The 25,445-nt window shown below is 45.6% G+C and overlaps 1 protein-coding gene across 4 annotated transcripts in view; it reads right to left on the bottom strand.

Moving 5' to 3' along the window:
• Positions 1–25,445, bottom strand: part of SMC1A (structural maintenance of chromosomes 1A) — a 62,495-nt gene that overhangs the window by 29,508 nt on the left and 7,542 nt on the right. For all 4 annotated transcript variants that reach the window (XR_004180760.1, XR_004180761.1, XM_031660845.1 and 1 more), the window contains exons 2-19: positions 25,060–25,248; positions 24,837–24,949; positions 23,335–23,538; positions 23,003–23,241; positions 22,095–22,353; positions 21,861–22,001; positions 19,247–19,329; positions 18,886–19,093; positions 15,625–15,810; positions 15,347–15,526; positions 15,099–15,245; positions 14,866–15,003; positions 13,630–13,746; positions 13,419–13,525; positions 9,481–9,622; positions 6,365–6,510; positions 6,120–6,273; positions 4,692–4,802 (exon numbers count right to left, since the gene is read on the bottom strand). Coding sequence is in view for 2 of the 4 variants with exons in the window: in XM_031660845.1 (XP_031516705.1) it covers positions 4,692–4,802; positions 6,120–6,273; positions 6,365–6,510; positions 9,481–9,622; positions 13,419–13,525; positions 13,630–13,746; positions 14,866–15,003; positions 15,099–15,245; positions 15,347–15,526; positions 15,625–15,810; positions 18,886–19,093; positions 19,247–19,329; positions 21,861–22,001; positions 22,095–22,353; positions 23,003–23,241; positions 23,335–23,538; positions 24,837–24,949; positions 25,060–25,248 (2,864 nt within the window). In the remaining 2 variants the exon portion in view is untranslated. The remainder of the gene's footprint in view (positions 1–4,691; positions 4,803–6,119; positions 6,274–6,364; positions 6,511–9,480; positions 9,623–13,418; positions 13,526–13,629; positions 13,747–14,865; positions 15,004–15,098; positions 15,246–15,346; positions 15,527–15,624; positions 15,811–18,885; positions 19,094–19,246; positions 19,330–21,860; positions 22,002–22,094; positions 22,354–23,002; positions 23,242–23,334; positions 23,539–24,836; positions 24,950–25,059; positions 25,249–25,445) is intronic.

Here is a 25,445-nt window from a genome sequence, read left to right as displayed (position 1 = left end):
GGTGCCACCACGCTCGGCTAATTTTTTGTATTTTTAGTAGAGACAGGGTTTCACTGTGTTAGCCAGGATCAATCTCCTGACCTCATGATCCGCCTGCCTCGGCCTCCCAAAGTGCTGGGATTACAGGCTTGAGCCACCGTGCCCGGCCCAGCATTTAATTTTAAAATAACCTAGGGGTAGGGAGGGATAATAAAGTGTGTGGGGGGCCGAGCCCAGGGGCTTACACCTGTAATCCCAGCACTTTGGGAGGCCAAGGCGGGCAGATCACGAGGTCAGGAGTTCGAGACCAGCTTGGCCAACACAGTGAAATACTGTCTCTACTAAAAACACAAAAAAATTAGCCAGGAGAGATGGTGGGCGCCTGTACTCCCAGCTACTCGGAAGGCTGAGGCGGGAGAATGGCGGAAACCCGGGAGGCGGAGCTTGCAGTGAGCCAAGATCACGTCACTGCACTCCAGCCTGGGCAACAGAGCAGACTTTGTCTCAAAAAAAAAAAAAAAAAAAAAAAAAAAAGAAGAAGAAAAATGGGGCTGGGTGTGGCGTCTCATGCCTGTAAGCCTAGCATTTTAGGAGGCCAAGGCAGGGGGATCACCTGAGGTCAGGAGTTCAAGACCAGCCTGCCCAATGTGGCAGAACCCCATCTCTACTAAAAATTTAAAAAATGTTCTGGGCATGGTGGTGCATGCCTGTAATCCCAGCTACTCAGGATGCTGAGATAGGAGAATCACTTGAACCCAGGAGGCAGAGGCTGCAGTGAGCTGAGATCGTGCCACTACACTCCAGCCTGGGTGACAGAGTGAGACTCTGTCTCAAATAAAAACAAAGAAAAATGGGCCAGGTGCAGAGGCTCACACCTGTAATCTCAACACTTCAAGAGGCTGAAACAGGAGGATCACTTGAGGCCAGAAGTTTGAGACCAGCCTAGGCAACATAGTGAGACCCTGTCTCTACATTAAAAAAAAAAAGAGAGAGAGAGAGAGAAGAAGAAGAAGAAGAAAAATGACTCCAACAAATTGAAACATAAAAGACATCTAAACATTGAAGTTTCTTTTTTGAGACAGCGTCTCCCTGTCACCCAGGCTATAGCACACTGGTGTGATCTAGGTTCAGTGCAGCCTCAACCTCCCAGGATCAAGTGATCTTCCTGCCTCAGCCTCCTGAGTAGCTGAGACTACAGGTACATGCCATCATGCCCAGCTAATTTTTAAAAATTAGCTCTTGGGCTCAAGCAATCCTCCTGCCTCGGACTCCCAAAGTGCTGGGATTACAGGCATGAGTCACCACACCTGGCCGACATTTATTTATTTTTTATTTTTTGAGAGAGGGTCTTGAACTATTGACATTTTGGGTCAGGTAGTTTGTTGCTGTAGGGATTGTCCTGTGCACAGTAGGATGTTTAGCAGCATCCCTGGTGTCTACCCATTAGATGCCAGTAGTAACCCCTCTACTCCAGTTATGACAAGTAGGCATGACAAGAGTATCTCCAGACATTGTCATATGTTCCCTGGGGGAACAAAATATCTACCCTTTCAATGAGAATCACTCCTATAAAAGATAAGGACTTAAAAAATATAGTAATACCACTATTACACTTAAAAATTTTAACAATTCCCGCGGCCGGGCACAGTGGCTCACGCCTGTAATCCCAGCACTTTGGGAGGCCAAGGTGGGAGGATCACGAAGTTAGGAGATCGAGACCATCTTGGCTAATGCATTGAAACCCCGTCTCTACTAAAAATACAAAAAACTAGCCAGGCATGGTGGCACGTGCCTGTGGTCCCAGCTACTCAGGAGGCTGAGGCAGAAGAATCGCTTGAACCCAGGAGTTAGAGGGAGGTTGCAGTGAGTCGAGATCATGCCACTGCACTCCAGCCTGGGTGACAGAGCAAGACTCCGTCTCAAAAAATAAAAAAATAAATAAAAATAAAAATTCAAATACCTGGTTAGTGTTCAAATTCCTCTGTTTTATACCTTTTTTTTCTTACGGGTTTTTCAAAGTAGGTTCCAAATAAGGTGCACACATTGCAATGAGCTGATATGTCTCTTAAGTCTCATTTACTTTTATAAGGTCCCTCTCCCTTTCTTTTCTATGTAATGTATTCAAGTGAGGTCCCACGCATTTCATTTGGTTGATTTGTCTCTTTTAGTCTGCAACAGCTCCCCCCTCTCTATTTTACTCTCCCCATTTATTTACAAAAGACATCAGGTCTTCTGTCCTTTAGAATTTCCCAGTCTCAGGCCACCCAGACGCGGTGGCTCCCGCCTGTAATCCCAGCACTTTGGGAGGCCAAGGCGGGCGGATCATGAGGTCAGAAGATCGAGACCATCCTGACTAACACAGTGAAACCCCATCTCTACTAAAAATACAAAAAAAATTAGCGGGGTGTGGTGGTGGGCGCCTGTAGTCCCAGCTACTTGGGGAGGCTGAGGCAGGAGAAACACGTGAACCCGGGAGGTGGAGCTTGCAGTGAGCCGAGACCACGCCACTGCACTCCAGCGTGAGTGACAGGGCAAGACTGTCTCAAAAAAAAAAAAAAAAAAAAAAGATTTTCCCAATCTGGATTTGGCTAACCACATCCCTGTGCATTTCTTTGAGACGGAGTTTCGCTCTTGTCACCCAGGTTGGAGTGCAATGGCACAATCTCAGCTCACTGCAACCTCCACCTCCAGGGTTCAGGCAATTCTGCCTCAGCCTCCCAAGTAGCTGGGATTACAGGTGTGCACCACCATGCCTGGCTAATTTTTGTATTTTTAGTAGAGATGGGATTTCACCATGTTGGCCAGGCTAGTCTCGAACTCCTGACCTCAGGTGATCCACGTGCCTTGGCCTCTCAAAGTGCTGGGATTACAGGCGTGAGCCACCACGCCCATCCCTCATGTGCTTTTTTAACATTCCCCTGGCACCAGTGTTTCTGATAGTTCATGGATACGGAAGCTTGATCAGATTCACGTTTGTTTTTTGGCAAGAATACCATAGCTAATGTTGAACACTGGTCAATTTTAACATTACAAAGAAAGTGAGAACCGACATCAGGTGTCTACTGATGTGATGCAGAAGGAAGTTCACAAGTACATAGTACTACCTATGATATATTCTTGCCAAAAAAAGAACTTGAATCCAATCAAACCCTAGATTTACCTACCAGTTTATAGGAAATACAAGGAATGGAAAAACATGTTCAGTAACATCACGAGGACATAATCAGCCAAATCCAGAATGCAGACAATTCTATACTACCAATGACCCAGTTCCTTCCACAGATAAACAGGAAGGAAAAAATAAAATAAAAACAAAGAAGAAAATGTTATAGACTAGCAGAGACCAATTTTAACATAGGGACCTTACTGGAATATTGATCTAAACACATAAACTGCAAAAAAAAAAAAAAAAAAAAAAAAAGTTACGGGACTTTCATGGAAATCTAAACATTTACTGATTAGACGATATTGTGGAGTTATTGTTAAATATTTTCAGGTATAACATTGTGGTTGTTTTTCTTAAAAGTTCTCATATTCTAGAGATACATGCTGGGATAATTATGAATGGAGTAATGTTTAGAGTTTTCTTTAAAATAGTCCAATGGGGGGTATAAAAAACAAGATTGCTTAACTGTTGAAGCTGAGTGCCTGAGGTTCATTATCACCATTCTCTTTACTTCCATATGCTTGAAATTTTCCGTAAGTTAAAAAAATCAAATTCTCCTGAATATAATGATTGAAACACATCATAAACTATTTAGGAGGCTCCTGTAGGTGGCTATGTGAGATGAAAGTGGCCTGCATTAGAGACAGTGGAAACAAAAACCAGAATTCAATAGATGTTTAGGGCCGGGCACACTGGCTCACGCCTGTAATCTCAGCACTTTGGGAGGCCAAGGTGGGCGGATCACCTGAGGTCAGGAGTCCAAGACCAGCCTGACCAACATGGTGAAACCCCGTCTCTACTAACAATTAGCAGGGCATGGTGGTGGGTGCCTGTAATCTCGGCTACTCGGGAGGCTGAGGCAGGAGAATCGCTTGAACCTGGGAGGCAGAGGTTGTAGCAGTAAGCCGAGATCACGCCACTGCACTCCAGCCTGGGCGACAAGAGCGAAACTCCGTCTCAAAAAAAAAAAAAAAGAAAAAGAAAGAAATCTATTTAAGAAGCAGAATCCACAGGGCTTGGTAATTAATTGATTATGTAAAGTGAAAGAGGGAGAAGTCAAGGATGAGGCTCAGATTTCTGGCTGAGCATGTGAATGGGACTGAGATGGGTAAATATGGGGAGGAAGGCTAGGGTTTGAGGTACCTGTGAGACCTAGCATAGAGATTGCAGTGGAAGCCATGGAAGTGAAGTGATACCCAGGATGAAAGAATGCCAAGTGAGGAGGAAAGAGCCCTAAGGAACACCTGAGGTCAATCTGTTCACTGTACTGAAGTCTCTTCTCTGTGTGTACCTAGGCTTAGCTTAGTTATATACACACAGGTAAGGGGAAGACTGATAGCAGGAAAGGGCAGGAGTAACTCGGGGTGTGGGGTAGGGAATGTGCATATGTCTGTGTGTATATGAGGGGGAGATCCTGCCTCACAACTCAATACTCCCTCCCTTGCCAGCTTTCCCCGATGGGCTAACCCCCTCTCTGGACAGCTAGGAAGATGGTCCCACTCCCACCCAACTCCCACCTCCACATACGCCTGTGGCTGATCCTCACCTTCAGATCCTCACACAGATCACCGTAGTCAATCTCAATGAGGGCCTCTCGTGCATAGATACTGGAAATTCTCTGTGAACCACTCACTGAGTCCTCCCCCTGGGAGCTACCCTGCAATGGCAACAGAGAGTCAAGTGGAGCAGACTGGCCATGAGAGTGCACCTCTATAGGGAGCTCCTTTGCAGCCTTCAATCTTTGAGAAAGCACCTTGCTAGAAAGCACCATGGCAGAAGGAACAGAGGCTTTGCAGGCAGAATGACTCAAGTTCAAAATTGAGCTCTATGGCCAGGCGCAGTGGGTTGCACCTATAATCCCAGCACTTTGGGAGGCCAAGGCAGGTGAATCACTTGAGGTCAGGAGTTTGAGACCAGCCTGGCCAACATGGTGAAACCCTGTCTGTACTAAAAATACAAAAATTAGCCAGGAGTGGTGGTGCATGCCTGTAATCCCAGCTACGTGGGAGACTGAGGCACAAGAATCACCTGAACCTGGGAGGCGGAGGCTGCAGTGAGCCAAGATCACGGCACTGCACTTCAGGCTGGGTGACAAAGCAAGACTCTATCTCAAAAAGAAAAAAAAATTGAGGTCTACCACTTACTAACATTGTGATTTTGGGCAAGTCACATTCTCAGATCCTCAGTTTCTTCACCTGTAATGTGGGGATAATGCCTGTCTGGCAGGCCTGTGGTTAGGATTGGGGTAATTATGTCACATGCTACCATGATGCCCAGAACATTTCTGGTATTCAGAATATTTTACTGAATTAAACTGAAATGCCATTTGGAAAGTGAGGAGGGAGAAAGACACATGGGACTGAGATATATGACTAGGTCTAAGACAAGATATTAATATATGCAAATCCCCTCTCAGTTAACATTTCCCATCCCCTTGCTACAAATGTTTGCTTCCACTGCTCCTCTTTGACTAGTATCTCTGGTTTTCCTGTAACTAAACTTCCTTACCTCTGCATTGCTGATGTCCCTTACCCAACCCTCTCCTGGCCAATCTCCCTCACTGCAGCTAAGCTATCATCCTCAGGTCCCCCAGCTTTCTGTCTTCCTTTGCTCTTGGCTAATGTCCCTCAATTCCCACTCCTACCAATTTATGTCACCTGCTGGAGCTAATATAGCTCAGGTCCCTAAGGTTAATGAATTACTTCATTCTTTCCTGGCTCAACTCTTTCACCACCCACTCACTGGCTTGCAGCTCTACTCCCAATTCAACTTCTCTCTCACACCAAAGCTATTATTACCTTCCGCCTCACCTGCGTTCACCACTGCACCTTGCCTCATCTCTCCTGCATCCCTTTTCATGTCCCTTCACCATCTGCCCACGTTTCTCTCTCATTGCCCTTCCTGATCACTTTCACTCCCCATCCCTGGTTAATGATGTTCATAGCCCACTCCCACCACCAGCCACAATACTCACCTCTTCCTGACTAATATCATCCATGGTGCCTTTTGACAGTGGCAACTTAATGTCCTGCATCTTACAGGCCTGCAGCAAGTTGTGACGGTCACTGCGCTTCTGTTCAAGCTTAGTCTCAATGGCTGTCACCTCCTTCTGTAAATGGGTCATTTCCCTAAAAAAGGTCCAGGGGCTAGGTGAGACCCAAATCTGGCAGGCTGCCTGCTCTATCTATGTCCTCCCACCCCAGGCCTGAACACACTCACTTGTTGGCGCCCCCCAGTTTCTTACGAATCTCCTCCATCTCGTGATTCTTGTCATTCACTTCCGACTTCTTGGCCAGATGCTGATTCTTCAGGTCTTGTAGCTGAGCCATGGTCTCATCTATGATCTTCATGTGTCTTTGTTCCTCCTGGTCCCAGCAGTGGGAACAGGACAATAGGTGAAGACTTTCCCCATCTTACCCTGGGATATTCTCCTGCTCCCACCCTTCCTACTAGGCAGTTTATTGGAGTCACTCATCAATGAGCTTTGCTTTCACACCCCCATCACCCCTCAGCCTCCTATCTTTTTAAAATTTGGTTGTCCTCTCCCACACACCCCAATTTTACAAGTGATCTAGTGTATGTACGAAAGTTAAAAGTATAGAGAAAGTATTAAGGGGGGAATCACTCACAATCTCATCAGTTAGATAATCAATTAACATTCTAGCACATTTTCTCTCAGCATTATTTACAGACAGCTTTACATAGTTGGGACTAGATTGTAATTAAAACTCTGTATTCTGACTAAATGTTATATTTGAGCATTTTTTTCTACATCAAAACTTTCTGTCATTTGCAGTATAGTAACATTTGTTTTTTTTTTAAAAAAAAAAAAAACCCACACAAACAATACTGTGCATTTTCTATGAATACACATATGTAAATGTACAAGTATTTAAGTAAATCCTTAAAGGGTCTGGAAGAATCACCTCTGGTAAGAGGAAGGGGACTAGGATCAGCCAAAGGGGATCGTAGCCTTATGTATAATGTTCTGATTTTTAAAAAGGAAAATTTTTGTTTTCATTTTGATTTTAAGTCACATAAAGGGGGCCTGGTGGAGTGGCTTACACTTGTGATTCCAGCACTTTGGGAAGCCAAGGTAGGCAGACTGCTTGAGCCCAGGAGTTCGAGACCAGCCTGGACAACAAGGCAAAACCCCGTCTCTACAAAAAAAAAAAAAATTAGCTGGGTGTGGTGGTGCACGCCTGTGGTCCCAGCTACTTGAGAGGCTGAGGTGGGAGGATCACTTGAGCCCGGGAGGCGGAGGTTGCAGTGGGCTGAGATTGTGCCACTGCATTCCAAACTGGACGACAGGGTAAGACCCTGTCTCAAAAAAAAAAAATAATAATAATAATCACATAAAGGAGATATATCTGCAACTTACTCCCAAATGGCTCATAAAAAATAATAAGCATATATATAGAGCAAGAGAATGCAAAAGATAATGTGGCAACATGTTGATGATCGATGAATCTTGGTGATGGGTAGATAGGAGTTCTTTGTACTATTCCTTGCAATTTTTTGCAAAGTTGAAAATTATTTCAAAATAAAAAGTAAAAAAATTGCGTATATGTAATATCCCAAATCATCTAGGTATCTAACTTGTCTTGCCTCAGGATTTTACTGCCCAAGCTACAACTGCATTTAAGATTTCAGACACCAGGTTGGGCGCGGTGGCTCACACCTGTAATCTCAGCACTTTGGGAGGCCGAGGCGAGTGGATCACTTGAGGCCAGGAGTTCGGGACCAGCCTGGCAAACATCGTGAAACCCCATCTCTATTAAAATTACAAAAAATTAGCCGGGCGTGGTGGCGGGCGCCTGTAATCCCAGCTACTCGGGAGGCAGAGGCAGGAGTCTTGCTTGAACCCGGAAAGCAGAGGTTGCAGTGAGCCAAATGCTATTGCACTCCAGCCTAGGCAACAAGATCGAAACTGCGTCTCAAAAAAAAAAAAAATTTCAGACACCAAAGAGTACTACTTTAATCATCAGGGGTTAATGAAGAAAACACACAAACAAGCAACAAACATAGGCAGACGAAAGTCAAACAGTAAGTTCAAACCAAGTGAAGGCCAAATCACCTCAGGAGGGAATGATGTAAGGAACAAAGGCTTCATAGTAGTATAAAGAGAAAGAGTGTGAGAAAATTGAGTCATCACACAATACATGGTGGCACAGGCATGCTAAGCTCAAAAGAACTGAGCTGTACCAGTCAGTAGCACAGTCACACTGTGAAGTGACTAGGTTTCAGCAAAACACCATCATTTGTTGCACTGAATTTACATGGTCAATCTAAATTTTGCTCATTTTGCTAGTATTTAATTTTTAACTTAGTCTTAGCATTTGGTTAAGTGTTCCAAGTATATATATTTGTATATACGTAAGTAACATCACGGATTTAAGGCAACAATGGCAATCTTAGGGACTACTTTTCCTTTAAAAAGGGTCTGTGTATTACTAAAGTTTGAAGACACTACATAAATAATTTTACAAATGTTGCATGATTTGCTAAATTCCCACTTTCCAAGGGGCACTGAGTAGTTTCCAATTTGGAACTATAAATAATGCTTGTTAAAAACATCAAAGTGTTCGCATAAAGCCTTGCCAGCATTTTGGATGATCTCCTCAGGTATTACTGAGTTACAGGGTATAAATGCATTGTGAAGCTTCTTGAAGGATGGTGCCACATTACATTAAGAATACTGGTCTCCTGGCCAGGCACGGTGGCTCATGCTTGTAATCCCAGCACTTTGAGAGGCCGAGGCGGGTGGATCACGAGGTCAGGAGTTCGAGACCAGCCTGGCCAATATGGTGAAACCCCGTCTCTACTAAAAATACAAAAATTAACTGGGCTTGGTGGCACGCACCTGTAGTCCCAAATGCTCGGGAGGCTGAGGCAGGAGAATCGGTTGAACCCGGGAGGCGGAGGTTGCAGTAGCTGAGATGGTGCCACTGCACTCCAGCCTGGGCAACATAGCAAGACCCCATCTCAAAAAAAAAAAAAAAAAAAGAATACTGGTCTCCTATACTATGGCTGGTATTTAAGCATTGTGTCCTTTGTTTTTACATTTTCCATGATGTACTAGAAAATACATTGCATCTGACTGTTGCTTTAATTTGCATTTCTTTAGTAAGACTAAATTATTTGTATGGGTTTAGGGACTATTTGAAAGTCTTCTTGAACTGTCTGTGACACTTATCCATTTTTCCTGTTTAGGTCTTGATATTTTTCTTATTGGTTTAGATGAGAAATTTCTAAGTTGTGGACATTATCTTTCTGTCATATTTCTTCCCATTTTTCCTCCCAGTTGTTAGTCTTTTAATTCTTTCCTTCCTTACCTTTTTGAGCTTTTCTATCTCATTTTCATCTTTTTTCACTGTCTGCTCCCACATGTGTACTTTATCCTGGTCCTCCTTCAGTTGGTTCTTTTCAAAATCCAACTGAATGCCCAAGCGAGTCTTCTGATTCTCAAACTCCAAACTGTGTATAAAAGTGGGGGGAGAATCACTCATAATCTCATCAGAGATAACCAATGCACAAAATCCGGCTATGGGAAGAAAGGGAAACTAGACCCAGGGCTCAGGGACCAAGAGTTACTGATTTTCAGTCACAACCTGCTTCATCCATCCATATGCACATAAAACGGTCCCCTGAAGCTGAAGAAATAAGTTCCTCAGCCTAGCCCTGTAGACATGGTATAAGGTAGGGAAGATTCGGCCAAACCTTATTTATTCCCCTTTAAACATTGGAGACCTTAGCGCCCTCCAAGTTCCTACAAGGAGGCATAAGAGTCCATCTGAATCCACCAGCTATGGTAATTCCTATTTATTAAGCTTCTATGTACTTTACATATATTATCTCTAATCCTCTAATCAACAGCTCTGCAAGTAGGCATTATTATCCTAATTTTACAAATGAGGAAAACTTAGGCCAAGAGGTAAAAGACCTTGCCTAAGGCCACACAGCTAGTAAATGGCACATGTAAGACTGAAACCCAGATTTAACACCAAAACTCGGGCTCTTTCTAGTATACCACCACTGCAATATAATGTAGTGGATTAATAAGATTGGCATCTCAACTCTGCCACTTACTAGTAGTGTGATTCAGGCAAGTTGGTTATACTCTCCAGGCCTGTTTCCCCATCTGCAAAATGGACATAATAATAGTACTTACCTTAGGGTTATTGGGAGATTTTTAAATGAGTTAATACGTATAAAGTCCTTAGAACCACACCGGGTCCACGATAACTACTCAATTAATTTTAGTTGCTATTATCACCAGGTATATTGACTGTACTCAGCTTACTTTTGTCCAAGGGCTTCAATTACAGCATCCCAACTTCTGCCCCCAAAACCTCTTAAAGGGCAGAACTTGGGTAGTACAAAAACATGGAGAAAATACTGGATTCCTGCTATTGTCCTCCCCTCCATCTCTTCAGAAACTCAGAGTATGCAACCAGCATACACAGGCACTGGCAGGCCAGGCAGGACTAACTTCCAATTGCCCTCTCCAGCTCCCAATATGGTGTGACAGATGCTGCCAGATGTCATGCTAGCAGCTTAAACCTATTAACCACTATAATCCAAATGAAATGTAACTAACTATAATTTTGAGCTATGCAATTTTATGTCCAATCTCCTAAGTATGACTCATAAAGGCCTCTATGTTCCGGCCCCTGCTGACCTCTCCACCACTCCCCGCCTTCTTCCTGACCCTGCTTTTATGCTCCAGACATTAAAAACTACTTAGTATCCAGAACAAGGCATGCTCTCTCATACCTCCAAGCATGCTGTTCTGCCTGGAATTCCCTTTTTCTGTTGCTGCCTGGCTGGCTAAATCCTACTGACTCTTCAGTCTCCAGTCATCACTCCTTGTTTTGTAAAACCTTTCCTGACGGTTCTGAGCAGGTTCCTAGTTTCTATTACACTTTGTTGGGTTCCTCCGTTTTTAGACTTCAGGTGCAGAAGCGAGTTAATCATATCCCACAGTTCATAACACACTTATCATCACTGCCTGGGCAAGACTCTTCCCTTGTCCTCTTTGTTTCAATCCCCAATTTCCATTCCCATTACCTTCCCTACTGTGAACATACACCACAAGTGACATACACACATGCATTCCTTAAAAATGCATATCCTTGTAAAATATCTTAGACCTAAAATTTACACAAATCTACTGTGTTACAAACTTTATTCTTTTTTCTGGTCAATATCCGGTTTATAAGTTATCCACTACTGCCCACAAATCTAGTTCTTGCTGTGAACTCCTACATGGTACTCCAGTCTATATATTCATTTGACTTATGCTTCCCCCAGTAATGGCCGTCTACATTGCCACCAATGTCCCACTACTACAAGTTATGCCAAGATGAATAACACTGAATGTGTGTCTCTTTGGGACCCTATGGCAAGACTCTCTCTGGGATATATACCCATAGGTTTATATATATATATATATATATATTTTTTTTTTTTTCCACATACTACACAGGACATCTATAGATTTCCACCAAATACTGTTAGACTTTTTAATTTGCATTTCTGATTAAGAAGTTAGACCTCAATTCCTATGGTCATTAGCCACTTGAACTTCTCTTTCCATGAAAGCCTATCTATATTCTTTGCCACTTTTGTTTTTTTAACTTTTTTCATTGCATTAGATATCATAAGTACTTTGCCACATTTCTACTGGGTTTCTTGTCATTGATTTTATTTTTCCTGTTGTTGATTTGCAGTTCCTTGAAAATTCCTTCAGTATTTTGTATCTACCATAATTACACCATTGATCACACTGTCCTCAAATTGATGTTTCCCCCAGTACTCTATAGTTTCCTGAGGAAAGAAACAAGAGTCTGATTCAATTCTGTATCCCCTGAGACTGGCTTAAGGTAGGACAGCAATGAATATTTACTGTATGGGCAAAGCGCTAAACTGCTAACTGAAGCCCAGGTTACAAGGGATGACGTCCTTCAGCAAAGACTGTGTTGTGTTCATCTGTCTTACCTCCATCTCCCTCGTCTCCCTTCCAATACCTAGCACAAGACAACCTGGCACAAGGCAGGTACTCAACAAAGGTTTGTTGAATGAATGAATCAACTAAAGTGAGGAAAAACGAGAAGATTATTTTCTTCTGGCTATTGTTTCAACCAAGAATTTAATCTCCCGCCTCCCTCCACCTCACATTGCCCATTATGATAATAACAACAGAAGCTAGTATTTCTTGCTCTTAGTAGATGCTATGTGAGCTGCTAAATACCTTTTAAAAAGGTTAAAAAAAAAAAAAAAAAAAAAAAAGGCCAGGTGGGGGTTGGGGCCAGGTGTGGTGGCTCATGCCTGTAATCCCAGCACTTTGGGAGGCCAAGGTGGGCGGATCACAACGTCAGGAGTTCGAGACCAGTCTGGCCAGCATGGTGAAACCCCATCTCTACTAAAAATACAAAAAATTAGCCGGGCATGGTGGAGTACACCTGTAGTCCCAGCTACTCGGGAGGCTGAGGCAGGAGAATTGCGTGAATCTGGGAGGCGGAGATTGCAGTGAGCCGAGATCATGCCACTACACTCCAACCTGGGCAACAGAGCAAGACTCCATCTTGAGGAAAAAAAAAAAGGCTGGCACTATGGCTCACACCTGTAATCCAAGCACTTTGGGAGGCTGAGGCAGGAGGATCACTTGAGCCCGAGTTCCAGACCAGTCTGGGCAACATGGCAAAACCCCATCTCTACAACAACAACAACAACAAAAAACCCAGAAAAACAAAAATTAGCCAGGTGTGGTGGCAAACATCTGTAGTCCCAGCTACTCAGGAGGCTGAGGTGGGAGGACCACCTGAGCCTGGGAAGGTCAAGGTTGCCACTGCACTCCAGTCTCAGCAACAGGGTGAGACCCTATCTCAGGAAAACAAAAAAAAAGGAAAACAGGTAATCTTAAAAAAAGAAATTATTTCACCTGATCCTCCCAACAATGCCATGAGATAGGTATCATTATACCATTCTGCAGATACTGCAGCTTACAGAAGTCAAGTCACTGCCAAAGATAACGAGTTGTGGAGCTGGGGCTGTAATCCAGGAATCCAGGAAATCAAGTTTAGAGTTAGCACTCTTAACCACTATAACTATGCCATACTGCCCTCCTGATTTCTGTTCTTTAAGGCCTACCTACATAAACTCACACAGTTCTAAGAGCTGACCCTTGCCTATGACAGCATCTGGTTTTCCAAGGATGTCAGGTTAGAGCCTCAAGGGCATCCCAGTATCTTCTACCAATCCTCCCACCTACCGCTTCTTGGCGATTTCATTCTGCCGTTTCACCTTCTCTTCCTCAAACTCCCGGATGTTGCGCACACCGATCTCCCGACAAAACTCTTCAAACACCTCATCCTCTACCTGAGAAGAGAAGCCAGGGAGGGCATCGGCCCTTTTAGTCTGTCCTGCTTCCAGTCCCAGTCCTGCCCTGATGCACACGCTGGCATGGCCCACACCCTACCAACCTGGTTCATCTTCTCCTTCAAGTCTTTCATCTCCCTCTCTCGGCTCTGAATGATCCTCTTGATATCATTAATGCGAGGCCCAAAGTTGGCTAGCTCACTCTCCAGTTTGGATTTTTCCTACAGGCAATGGGTTGAGAGGACAAAACAGACCAGAGTCCTTGGAGGAAAAGCTACCTTGACTGCATTGGTCCCACAGTCAGGAAGGGCTAGCTCTCCACATCTGAGAGAACCTGGCTTAGCACTACTGCCCTAGTCAAGTCTCCATGATGTTGCACAGAAGCCATCACATGGCTTCTTCCCTGGCATCCAGTTCAGCCAGCTTCAATCCATAGGGCTGGGCATACAGTAAACATTAGGTATAAGTCTCAATCTTTGATCTATAACCCCTGGGGGCAGAGTTGTTTCAGAATTCAGTTTAGGGTTTTTGAGTTTAGAAAAAGATATATAAATACACACACTACACATAAGACCTCCAGGGTGGTCTGGGGAAGTACTCGATAATAATAATTAAAAAAAATTAATATACCTAGAACAGTACTGCCCCCCACCCCACTACTACCACAAGCAGGGACTGAAATGCCCACAGCTCACTTTCAAAAATTCAAATTGCTGAATGAACAAATTATGCTAACAATAGCACCTAACATAAACTGAACACATAGCAGTCTTAGGCACTTTACATGTTAACTCATTCAATAATGACCCCATAAAGTAGGTATCATTTATTTATTTATTTTGAGACAGAGTCTCTCTCTGTCACCCAGGCTGGAGTAAAATGGCGCGATCTTGGCTCACTGCAACCTCCACCTCCCAGGTTAAAGCAATTCTCCTGCCCTCAGCATCCCAAGTAGCTGGGATTACAGGCGCCTGCCACCATGCCCGGCTAATTTTTTATATTTGTAGTAGAGACAGGGTTTCATCATGTTGGCCAGGCTGGTCTCCAACTCCTGATCTCAGGTGATCCACCGTGTCCGGCCGAGTAGGTATTATCTTAACTTGCATTTCACAGATTAAGATGTGAAGGTTGACACTGAGAGGTGAAATTACTTGCCTAATGTCATACTCAACGCAGAGCCAAGCTCTGAATCCCTGGCTGTCTGACTCTATGCTATACTTGGCTTCCTGCGGCAGGCTGGGAGGAGACAGTAAGTGAAACAAGTTCCCCATCCTCAGAGAAACCTAGGCCAGGAATGTGTGGATGGCCTTTGGAGAACAGGGCTGAAGGCCAGGCCCCACCTGCAGATTCAGGGCTAGATGTCGTGTCTTGGTCTGTTCTAGGTCACTCTGGGAGTACTTGAGCCGCATCTGCAGTCCATGGGCCTGAGACTGCACCTGACGCAGCTCTGCCTCTTTCCGTTTTGCCTTCATCTGCTCCTGAAGGGAACAAGAAAGAAGGGCTAGGTGGTAAGGTGGTGGTTGACCTAGGCTTAGGACTCCCACTGCTAAAAACAGCACTGCCTGTGGCTTACTTTCAGCTCCTCTGTCAAGCGCTCCTTCTTCTCTTTCAACTTGTCTACTGCTTTCTCATCCCAGCGCCGCGCCTTGGCCTTCAGGTCACTGGCCCCACCAGAGATCACTCCTGACTTCTGGAATAGGGTTCCATCCAGTGCCACTGTCTACACACAGCAGGGGGAAAAGAGAAGAGGGGGAGAAGCTGAACAAATGAATCTCCAGTACTGAGCCTGTCCAGCTTCAACCTGGGCAAGAGAATCCACACCTTGTGGCGCTGGTGGCCTCCAAAGGCAATGCGGCGGGCATCCTCCACGTTGTCACAGACAAGGGCATTGCCACAAGCATACTGCAGGGCCTTTTTGATGTGAGGTGGCTCATAGCGAATCACATCAATCACTAGCTTGGCCCCCTTCAGCTCCCGGAGTTTTTCATCTGTAGGCTTCACCTGTGGGGAGAAGCTCAGTCAGTGGCAGAACACAAACAGGGAGTACTAGAAGAGGGGCCCTTGAACACTGGCCTGACCCAATCCCCAAGAAGCCTCACCTCCAGGTAGTCAAGAGGCAAGAAGGTCTCAGGCTCCCCACGCTGTTCCTTGATATACTGAATACAGTCCCGGCCTGTCTTCTCCGAGTCCACAATAATGGCATCCATGTTCTTGCCCAAAACCTTGGTTACAGCAATCTGATACTTCTTTTGTGTGGGCTGGCACAGGTCAATGAGGCGGCCATACTGAGTAAAGTAGGAAGGGAAAACTGAAGTATGAAGCTTTTGGGAGCTGGCTCAGGAATCCTAATTCCCAGTGTGGAAAGGGGGACAGACTAGAATCTATATCAGGAAGTGAACGCAACTGTATTGCCTAGTGGTTAAGATAACCCAATACCAAGCATGGTGGTGTGTGCTTGTAATCCTAGCTACTTGGGAGGTTGCAGTGGGAGGATCGCTTAAGTCCAGGAGTTCAAGACCAGCCTGGGTAACATAATAAGACCCTGTCTCAAAACAAACAAAAAAGACAGCCCACTAGTTCTGTACCCAAGTAACCCTACCTTAACTGAATGGAACTGTATGGACTGAGGAGGAGGCAATTGTAGACTAGCTTGCTGTGTGCACTCTAGATCAGCACAGTGGCCAATCCTAATGTCCCTTCCAAAGGTGGAAAAGTTTGGGCAACAGAAGGGAGGTAAAGAAATGAATAAATGAGTTATGTAATGAGGGAAACTCAGTATTATATTAACACCTCAAAACAGGTTCAGAGCATGAGATATTGTCTCTTAGCACAATTATCCCAGATGCCTGAAAGTGTGAAGCTATGTTTGCTGAGAACACTCCTCATTTTGGAACCTAACAAGATTGAATAAAAGCCTGCAAACCTGAATGGTCTCACCCTAGGAAACATTTTCATGACATGATCATGGACTAGACTAATTATTAATTAATGACTAAATGGGATTCTAGTAATGTACCAGTTATTTTTCTACTTTTTTTTGGAGACGAAGTCTCACTCTGCAGCCCACGCTGGAGTGCAGGGGCGTAATACCGGCTCACTGCAACCTCCACCTCCCAGGTTCAAGTGATTCTCCTGCCTTAGCCTCCTGAGTAGCTGGGATTACAGGTGCCCGCCATCATGCCCACCTAATTTTTGTACTTTTAGTAGATGGGGTTTCACCATGTTGGCCAGGCTGGTCCCGAACTCCTGACCTCCAGTGATCCGCTGGCCCCCAGCCTCTTTCTATTACATGATTGTTCTGATGTAAGGGATCTGTGTTTGAAGATCAAAGTGGACTGTGGTGTTTTATGAAATATATATTTAGTCTTCTACGCGGGAGTTCCCGACACACAACCCCTAAAACCCTTAGAATCTCAGGAATGAGCATTTTGTATGTTAATGAGATGATTATGGCTAGAGGCCCATAGATAGCTTCTGGATAGGGGCTGGTTATCAGAAAGACCAAGGCAGGATGAGATTTGTGACTCCTAGCTCCACCCCCACAACCTTCAGAAGGGGAGAGGGGCTGAAGTTTGAACTGATCACCGATGGCTGATGATTTGATCAATCAGGCCTACATAATGAAGCCCCTGTGTGGGGGTACCTGGAGGGTGGCTTGCCCAGATTGGGCATGGAAGCTTCACACCTCTTCCCCCATACCCTGCCTTATGCATCCATCTGGCTCTTCTCTGCATCCTTTGTAATATCCTTCATAATAAATGGGTAAACATAAGTAAAACATTTTCCTGAGTTCTGTGAGCTGCACTAGTAAATTAATCGAACCCAGGGAGGGATTCTCAGGAACTGTAATTTACAGCAGGTCAGTCAGAACCACAAGTCACAACCTGAGACTTGCAATTGGCATCTGAAGTCTTGGACTGAGCCCCTAACCCATGGGATCTGATGCTATCTCCAGATAAATAGTGTCAGAGTTGAAGTGAATTATAGGTCACCCAGCTGATGTCTGCTGGAGAATTGCTTGGTGTGTGAGGAAAAACCCCCACACTTCTGGTGTCAGAAGTGAAGTGTTGTGCTGGTTGTGTGACAGTAGAAAAAACACTTCGGTTTTTTCCTATCTCACAGAAGAACACAGACCCCATGCTATAAAGAAAAAGACTATTATGGCTCCCAAGCAATGACTTCAAGCAGTCGTGTCTGAATCCAGGATCACCTTTCTAAACCTCATTTACCATTTTACAGACCACCGCCACCCAGGCACTATGCCAAATATCTTACATATATTATTTCAAATTTTCACAAGTACTTAGTGAAATAAATCTGGCTGGGCATGGTGGCTCACGCCTGTAATCCTACCACTTTGGGAGGCTGAGGCGGGCAGATCACTTGAGGTCAGGAGTTTAAAACCAGCCTGGCCAACATGGTGAAACCCTGTCTCTACTAAAAATACAAAAAAATTAGCTGGGCATGGTGGTGGGCACCTGTAATCCCAGCTACTTGGGAGGCTAAGGCAGGAGAATCGCTTGAGCCTAGGAGGCGGAGATTGCAGTGAGCCAAGGTTGTGCCACTGCACTCCAGCCTGGGCGAAAGAGCAAGACTCTATCTCAAAATCAATCAATCAATCAATCAATCAATCAATCAATCAATCTCTTTTACCAGTTCCCTTCCCGCAGTCTCCAAAACCAAGCCTGGTTCCCTAAGAACTATCAGATTAAGAGAGCAGGGACTGACTCTAATCATACCTACCTCCCCAGCAGAGCCTCTAGAGAAGTGACAGGGAAATATTAGTGGAACCAAACTAAGTTGAACCCAGGTATGGGATAATATTCAAGGAACCTGGGAACTCAGGATTGGGTGAAAGAGGTCAAAAGATCAAGAGGTCTGATAAAGCTCAGGGTGTCCCTAAAAGCTACTGGGCCAGTTAATACATGCCAAGAGAGCCCATATAGAAGACCGCACAGAGCTACTTCCTGGGAGAGTAATTCCAGCCCCATGGTCCCACCTGCCTCCAAAATCTTTCCTGGTTTTCCAATTCCCCTCCCAGAGGCATGGACACAGCAAGACAAACCCTTCAGAAAAACGTAATTGTTATGATGAAAAGAACATGATTGCCTAGTATGACAGGTTGAAAAATTTAAAAAAAAAAAAAAAAAAAAAAAAAAAAAGAACATGAGCTTAGGAGAACAAGTTGGGTTTAAACTGCAGTTCTTCCACTTAGAAGCGGTGCTTTTTTAAACCTCTCGGAGCCTCATTTCCCCTGACAATAAAAATGGGATTGGCAACCCGGTCCTCACAGGGCACTGGGAAAATCGTGTGACAGTGAGTGTAAGTACTCAGGAAATGAGTTCCCCCTCTGCTCTTACCACAGAGCCAGGGTAAAGGCGCTTGATGCTTTCCATTATCTCTGCCTTTCGCTGCTGGCGGCTGCTCTCCTGACGGTCAATGCGGGCATCCCCTAGCTGCTCCATCACCTGATTCAGCTCCTTATTGATTTCATCAATACGCCGCTTGGCCATCTCCACCTCCTCTGTCAGCTCCCCCTCTAGCTTCTTCTGCTCTTCTAGGGACTGCCTACAAAGTGAGGGCACACAGGAGTTACTCCTGCTGGTGAGAAAAATACTCCTGGCTCAGAGAGGCTCTGGGGGTCCTGCATGAAGATGGGCAGGTAGGTAGGGTCACAAGAACAGGCCTGGAAGTAAGGGGGACAGTTGCAGAGCTACATACTTGCTAGTGGTGATGTATTCCTCCAGTTTCTCAATCCGCTTCTGATTCTCTTCAATTTCCCGCAGCTTTTGCTTGATCTTGGCCTGGGAAACAAACGTATTCTATCACCAGGGCCTGCACAAGTTTACGCAAAGACCACGGGAGCCCTAGATAACACCCCTTATGTGCCCACTCATCCAAGAGCCCAACAGTCCAGGATAATCTGTCACTAATATAGGAGGCCTACTAAAAAGCAGACATAGATGGTGTTCGGTTGGATCTACTAACTGATGATGGGGGCCTTCCAGATCTCCAGAACCTCTCACAGGTGTTCTACTCAGCCAAGGCATCTTCTTCACCAACCATGGAGGCTCAAATCAAGATAAAAGCTTCACAGGCCTTTCTGTACCTGTTTCCTCATCTGTAAAATGTGGGTAATCTCCACTGCATAGAATACACATTAAGTGCTTAATAATAGGGTTGCTACTAATATTAATGACTATCACATTCCTCTTTTTAAAAAGTTTATTATTTTTTAAAGTTTGAGACAGGGTCTCACTGTGTTACTCAGGCTGATCTCAAACTCCTGGCCTCAAGTGATCCACCAGGCCTGGCCAACATTCTTTTAAATATTTAAAAGTGCTTAGCAGAATGCCTGGAACACTGTACACTCCTAGGACACTATGACAACTGTCTATCATTGTTGTTATTACAATATTGATACCAGGTAGGCAGTAAGTGAAGTATATTTGGTAAGAGTGTGGGCTTTAGAGCTACTCTGCCCAGGGTCTGGTTCTGACACTTAACAGTTATGTGAGTGGCCGGGCACAGTGGCTCACGCCTGTAATCCCAACACTTTGGGAGGCCGAGGCAGGCTGATCACAGAGGCAGGCAGGAGCTTAAGACCAGCCTGGGCAACCAGCAGAAACCCTGACTCTACAAAAATAAAAAAATTAGGAGGCCGAGGCGGGCGGATCACTTGAGTTCAGGAGTTCAAGATGAGCCTGGTCAACATGGCGAAATCCCATCTATACTAAACATACAAAAAATTTAGCTAGGTGTGGTGGCACCCACCTGTCATCCCATCTACTCGGGTGGCTGAGACACAAGAATCACTTGAACCGGGCCAGGTGCGTTGGCTCACACCTGTAATCCCAGCACTTTGGGAGGCCAAGGCGGGTGGATCACCTGAGGTCAGGAGTTCGAGACCAGCCTGACCAACAAGGTGAAACCCCGTCTCTACTAAAAATATAAAAATTGGCCAGGCGCGGTGGCTCAAGCCTGTAATCCCAGCACTTTGGGAGGCCGAGACGGGCGGATCACTAGGTCAGGAGATCGAGACCATCCTGGCTAACAAGGTGAAACCCCGTCTCTACTAAAAAATACAAAAAATTAGCCGGGCAAGGTGGCGGGCGCCTGTAGTCCCAGCTACTCGGGAGGCTGAGGCAGGAGAATGGCGTAAACCCGGGAGGCAGAGCTTGCAGTGAGCTGAGATCACTTCACTGCACTCCAGCCTAAGGATAAGAGCCAGACTGCCTCAAAAAAAAAACAATTAGCTGGGCATGGTGGCTGGTGCCTGTAATTTCAGCTACTCGGGAGGCTGAGGCAGGAGAATTGCTTGAACCCAGGAGGCAGAGGTTGCAGTGAGCCGAGATGGTGCCACCGCACTCCAGCCTGGGCAACAAGAGAGAAACTGCATCTCAAAACAATAAAAATAAAAAAAAGAATCACTTGAACTCGATACAGGCAGAGGCCGCATGAGCTGAGGATTCATGCCACTGGGTTCAGCCTGGCAACAGAATGAGACTTTGTCTCTCAAAAAAAAAAAAAAAAAGAAAAAAAAAAGCAGCCAGGCATGGTGGCAAGCACCAGTAGTGCTGGATACTCGGGAGGCTCTGGTTGGAAGATTGCTTAAGCCTGGGAAGTCAAGGCTGCAGTGAGCCATGGTTGCACTATTGCACCTCAGCCTGTGTGACGGAGACAGACCCTGTCTCAAAAATAACAATAATCTTGTGACCTGAGGCAAATTACTCTGTGTTGTAATTTCCTCATTTGTAAAATAGGGTAACAGTAGCCATTCCATAAAGGTAATCATAAATGAAGAATTAAATGACTGAATACATGCAAAGAACACTGCCTATCATACAGTAAGTGCTCAACAGATGTGAGCTATTGTCATTATCATTAAGATTATCATGGCTAGGTGCAGTGGCTCACGCCTGTAATCTCAACACTTTGGGAGGCCAAGGTGGGCGGATCACAAGGTCAGGATTTCAAGACCAGCCTGGCCAACATAGTGAAACCCCATCTCTACTAAAAATACAAAAATTAGCCGGATACGGTGGCACGCGCCTGTAGTCCCAGCTACTCGGGAGGCTGAGGCAGGAGAATTGCTTAAACCCGAGAGGCGAAAGTTGTGGTGAGCCAAGATCGCACCACTGCATTCCAGCCTGGGCAGGAGCGAGACTCTGTCTCAAAAAAAAAAAAAAAAAAAGACTATCATTACAGCTTGGGTAACTCTAATCCAACATGCTTGAGACCAGAAACGTTTCAGATTTTGGATTATTTTGGATTGGGGATGGTCAACCTGTATCCTTTTCTGTGTATCATCCCTAATCTTATAACTATAGCCCACCTCTGTCTCTACTTTCTTCCGTTCTTCCAGATCCAGACGGTCCTGGTCAGCTTTCTGGTCTCGATTGAATTTCTCTAGCTCCTGGGCCAGGGTAGCTGCTCTCTTGCTGGCTTCTTCTTTCAACCGGTGGTATTTCTTCACCTGTATTAGGGACAGAGAAGGAGAACAGGGATGACCAAGTCAGCAGATGTCAGCCCAGGGATCTCCTCCCTGCCAACCCCTTCCAGAGCTTACCTGATTCTCCTCCAAGGTCAGATCTCTGCCCTGACTCTGACTCTCTTCTTCCATCCGTTCTTCAAACTCCTGCCGGGCCTTCTCCACTGACAGCATCTCCTTCTCCAGCTCATCCATGTCACCTTTACGCTTCTTATAGTGCTTCTGAGCATTCTGCAGAGACTTCTTGGCTGCTTCCAGCTTCTTGATTTTGTGGGAGGTGTTCTCCTTGGCTTTGATGTACTGAGGCCGCTTCTGGTTCAATTCTGAGTCCTTCTCCCTTTTGCCAGAGGGGTGGGGGAAACCAGTGAGCACTATGGAAGAAGGGAGGGTTCCCAAGCTTTTCACCCAAAGGGGAGCTTGAGCCCCTGAGCCAACCTCAGGGAATTACCTAAAAGAACAAGGGCGTGATGCCCCACAGATCCCGAAAAAAAGGGGCAGTCTGACTACTCCCTGAAAGGTATGACTTTCAGGATCTATGAGCCAGCCACTCCATCAGGCAAAGCTACCAACTCTGCCTCAACCCTGGCCAGGACGCTCATTAACAACTCCCAAGAACATCCTGTATTTACTTAGTTGGCCCCTCAAATTCCTATCCTTTAAACTTCCAGCTTCAGTTTTCCTCTTCTAGGAAGGCCTTCTCAGCCACTCCACTGGCTAGACCTCACACTGGTTCCTCCTTCTTGGCAAGGCCACCACCCCTTTTGAGTTCTCCCTCATCTAAGCACCTGTCTACCCAGGGCCTGAGTGCTTAAATATTCTATTTGTCTAAACTGCAAGTCAAGAAATGTGTCTGGTTCTTACAAAAGCAAGTCAGGAGAATAACAGAGAAATGAGTATGGGTACTGAACTCTGGGCTCGGAGGAACCCTAATAAACAGCACGGCCTCTTGGTTTCCCGTAAGTCGCAGGCCCAGGTCTGCCTCTTACTTGATCTCCTTCTCAATCTGCTGCTGCTCCCGCATCATTTTGCCCAGCTCCTTCTTCTTCTCCTTCAGCTCATCCTCCACCTTGTCCATACGCTTCTTGTCCTTCTCGATCTCCTTGTTCTTAGAGGCCAGTTCCTTGTTGAGCTTCTCAATTTCCACTTCATTATGGTAAAGCTTAAAGAGCTGCAGCTGTACCTGAGCTCGTACTACCTCATCCTTCAGGCGCTGGTAGCGGTCAGCCTGTGCAAACAGGGGAATGGTGGCAGGGGTGCATCGATAAGGCACTGGCTCCATCCTGGTCCCTCAGAGCCAAGAGGTAGCTTGGCCACCTACCTCTTCTTTCTCCTGCTTTGCTTCCTTGCGTTCAGCCGCAATATTTTTCTTGCGATGGTAATTAAACTGTGTGTCCTCTTCAGCCTTCACCATTTCCTTCTTTCGCTTGTCATACTCCTGTGCCAGCTCCCCAGAACGACTAATCTCTTCAAACAGAGCTGTCCTCTCTTTGGGGTTCTTCATGGCAATAGATTCCACAGCACCCTAGTAAAGGTTGAAACACTCTTCCACTTCAGACCCCAGCCAGCCCAGTTCACCTTACCCATTTCCACTCCTTCATCCAGAAAAAGTTACCAACTTTCTCTCCCACGCCCCTGGTGCCACATTTCACACTGGGCTTTAAGGACAAATTCCTTGCCCTCTGAGGAGCACAGGGAGCCAAAGGGACAAAGACAAGAAAGTGTTACGTGCAGTAACAGAAGCAGCACAGGAAAAGGATAAAATGACGCTTGGGGGTAGGAGACTGATAGGGATATCTATCTCAGAAGGCTTCCCAAAGATGACATCTGTGCTGAGTTTGGAAGATGGAGGGAAACTAACCAAGAAAATAAAAGAGAAAAGGTGGCCGGGTGCAGTGGCTCACACCTGTAATCCCAGCACTTTGGGAGGTTGAGGCAGGCAGATCACCTGAGATCAGGAGTTCAAGACCAGCCTAGCCAAAAGGGTAAAACCCCCATCTCTACCAAAAATATAAAAATCAGCCAGGCGTGGTGGCGGGCGCCTGTAGTCCCAGCTATTTGGGAGGCTGAGGCAGGAGAATCGCTTGAACCCTGGAGGTGGAGGTTGCAGTGAGCCGAGATCGTGCCACTGCATTCCAGCCTGGGCGACAAGCCAAACTCCGTCTCAAAAAGAAAAAAAAAAAATAAAGAGAAAAAGTTATTCTATGTAGAGGAAAATTAATATGCAAAGACCTGTAGGCCAAAGCAAGCAGGTGAATTTGCAGAACCATAAATGGTTTAAGTAGGCTGGAGTGCCAGGCTGGAGGAGAAGAACATGCAGATGGTATTTGGATTTTGATGATGGTGTTTCCCAAATGACAGGCTTAGGCGTTTGGATCTCATCCTAAGGCAATAGTTCTCAAATTTCAGCCAGCATCATAATAACCTGGATAGCTTGATAAAACACAAATTGCTGTGCCCCACCCCACAGTTTCTTCCAAGTCGGGAAGTCTAGGATAGGGCCTGAGAACGTGCATTTTCTAACATGTTACCAGGTAACGTTGATACTGCTGGTCTGGAGACTACAGTTTAAGAACCACCATTTTAAGGCAATAAGGAATCACTGAAATGCTTTAAGGAAAAAAGGGAGGGGAAACAAAACAAATGTGTGTCCTCATAAGATGAACCTGGCTTAGGGGCCAGACTTAAGTCGGGAAGCTCAGTGAACAAGGTGCTACATTAGTTCAAGGGAGAGATGATAAAGCCTGAGATGGAGCAGGCACAGTGGGGATGGGACATGGTCTGGCAAAAACGGGATAGCCAATAACTGTTAAAAACGCCCACCTGGAAAACGAGGAAGTTACGAGCTTTGATGAGAATGCCCAACTTCTCTAATTCCTCACTGTACTCATGTAGTTGGACCACTTTGTTGTTGATCTTGTACTCAGAGGAACCCCCTACAAGACAATGCATGAGTTGGCAAGGGTCAGGCCCCCTTCCTGTTCCAGTCCACTAGTCTAGCCACCTCCCAGGACCCAAGGAGAGCCTTCTGGCTGGCCTCACCCACCTACAATGACACGGGCAAAGGTACGGTCCTCAGCACCCTCCTCAGAGTAAACCATGCTGACAAAGGCCCGGTTGGCAGCTGGCTTGCCCACAGGAGCTCCATGGATCAGGTCCCGCAGGGTCTTTACCCGCAGGTTGCTGGTTTTTTCACCTAGCACAAAGCTGATGGCATCCATGAGATTTGACTTACCTAAGGGAAGAGGGACAAGGCAGTAGAGGGAAAGTCAGGATGAAGAGGAGAGGAAAAGGAATAAAGATATTGAGACAAACAAGAATGTCCCCTAATCACTCAGTACTCAGACTAATGGGAAGAGAGACTACTCCTCTGTCCCCACAAACACTGAGCACAACCAAAGCTCTGGGTCAAAGGCTTAGGAAAAACAGTCC

This window comes from Papio anubis, chromosome X (genome assembly GCF_008728515.1).
Source record: "Papio anubis isolate 15944 chromosome X, Panubis1.0, whole genome shotgun sequence".
NCBI classification, from domain to species: Eukaryota; Metazoa; Chordata; class Mammalia; order Primates; family Cercopithecidae; genus Papio; species Papio anubis.
Note: the sequence above shows the minus strand (reverse complement) of the source record. Positions and strands in the feature narration are given on the sequence as shown.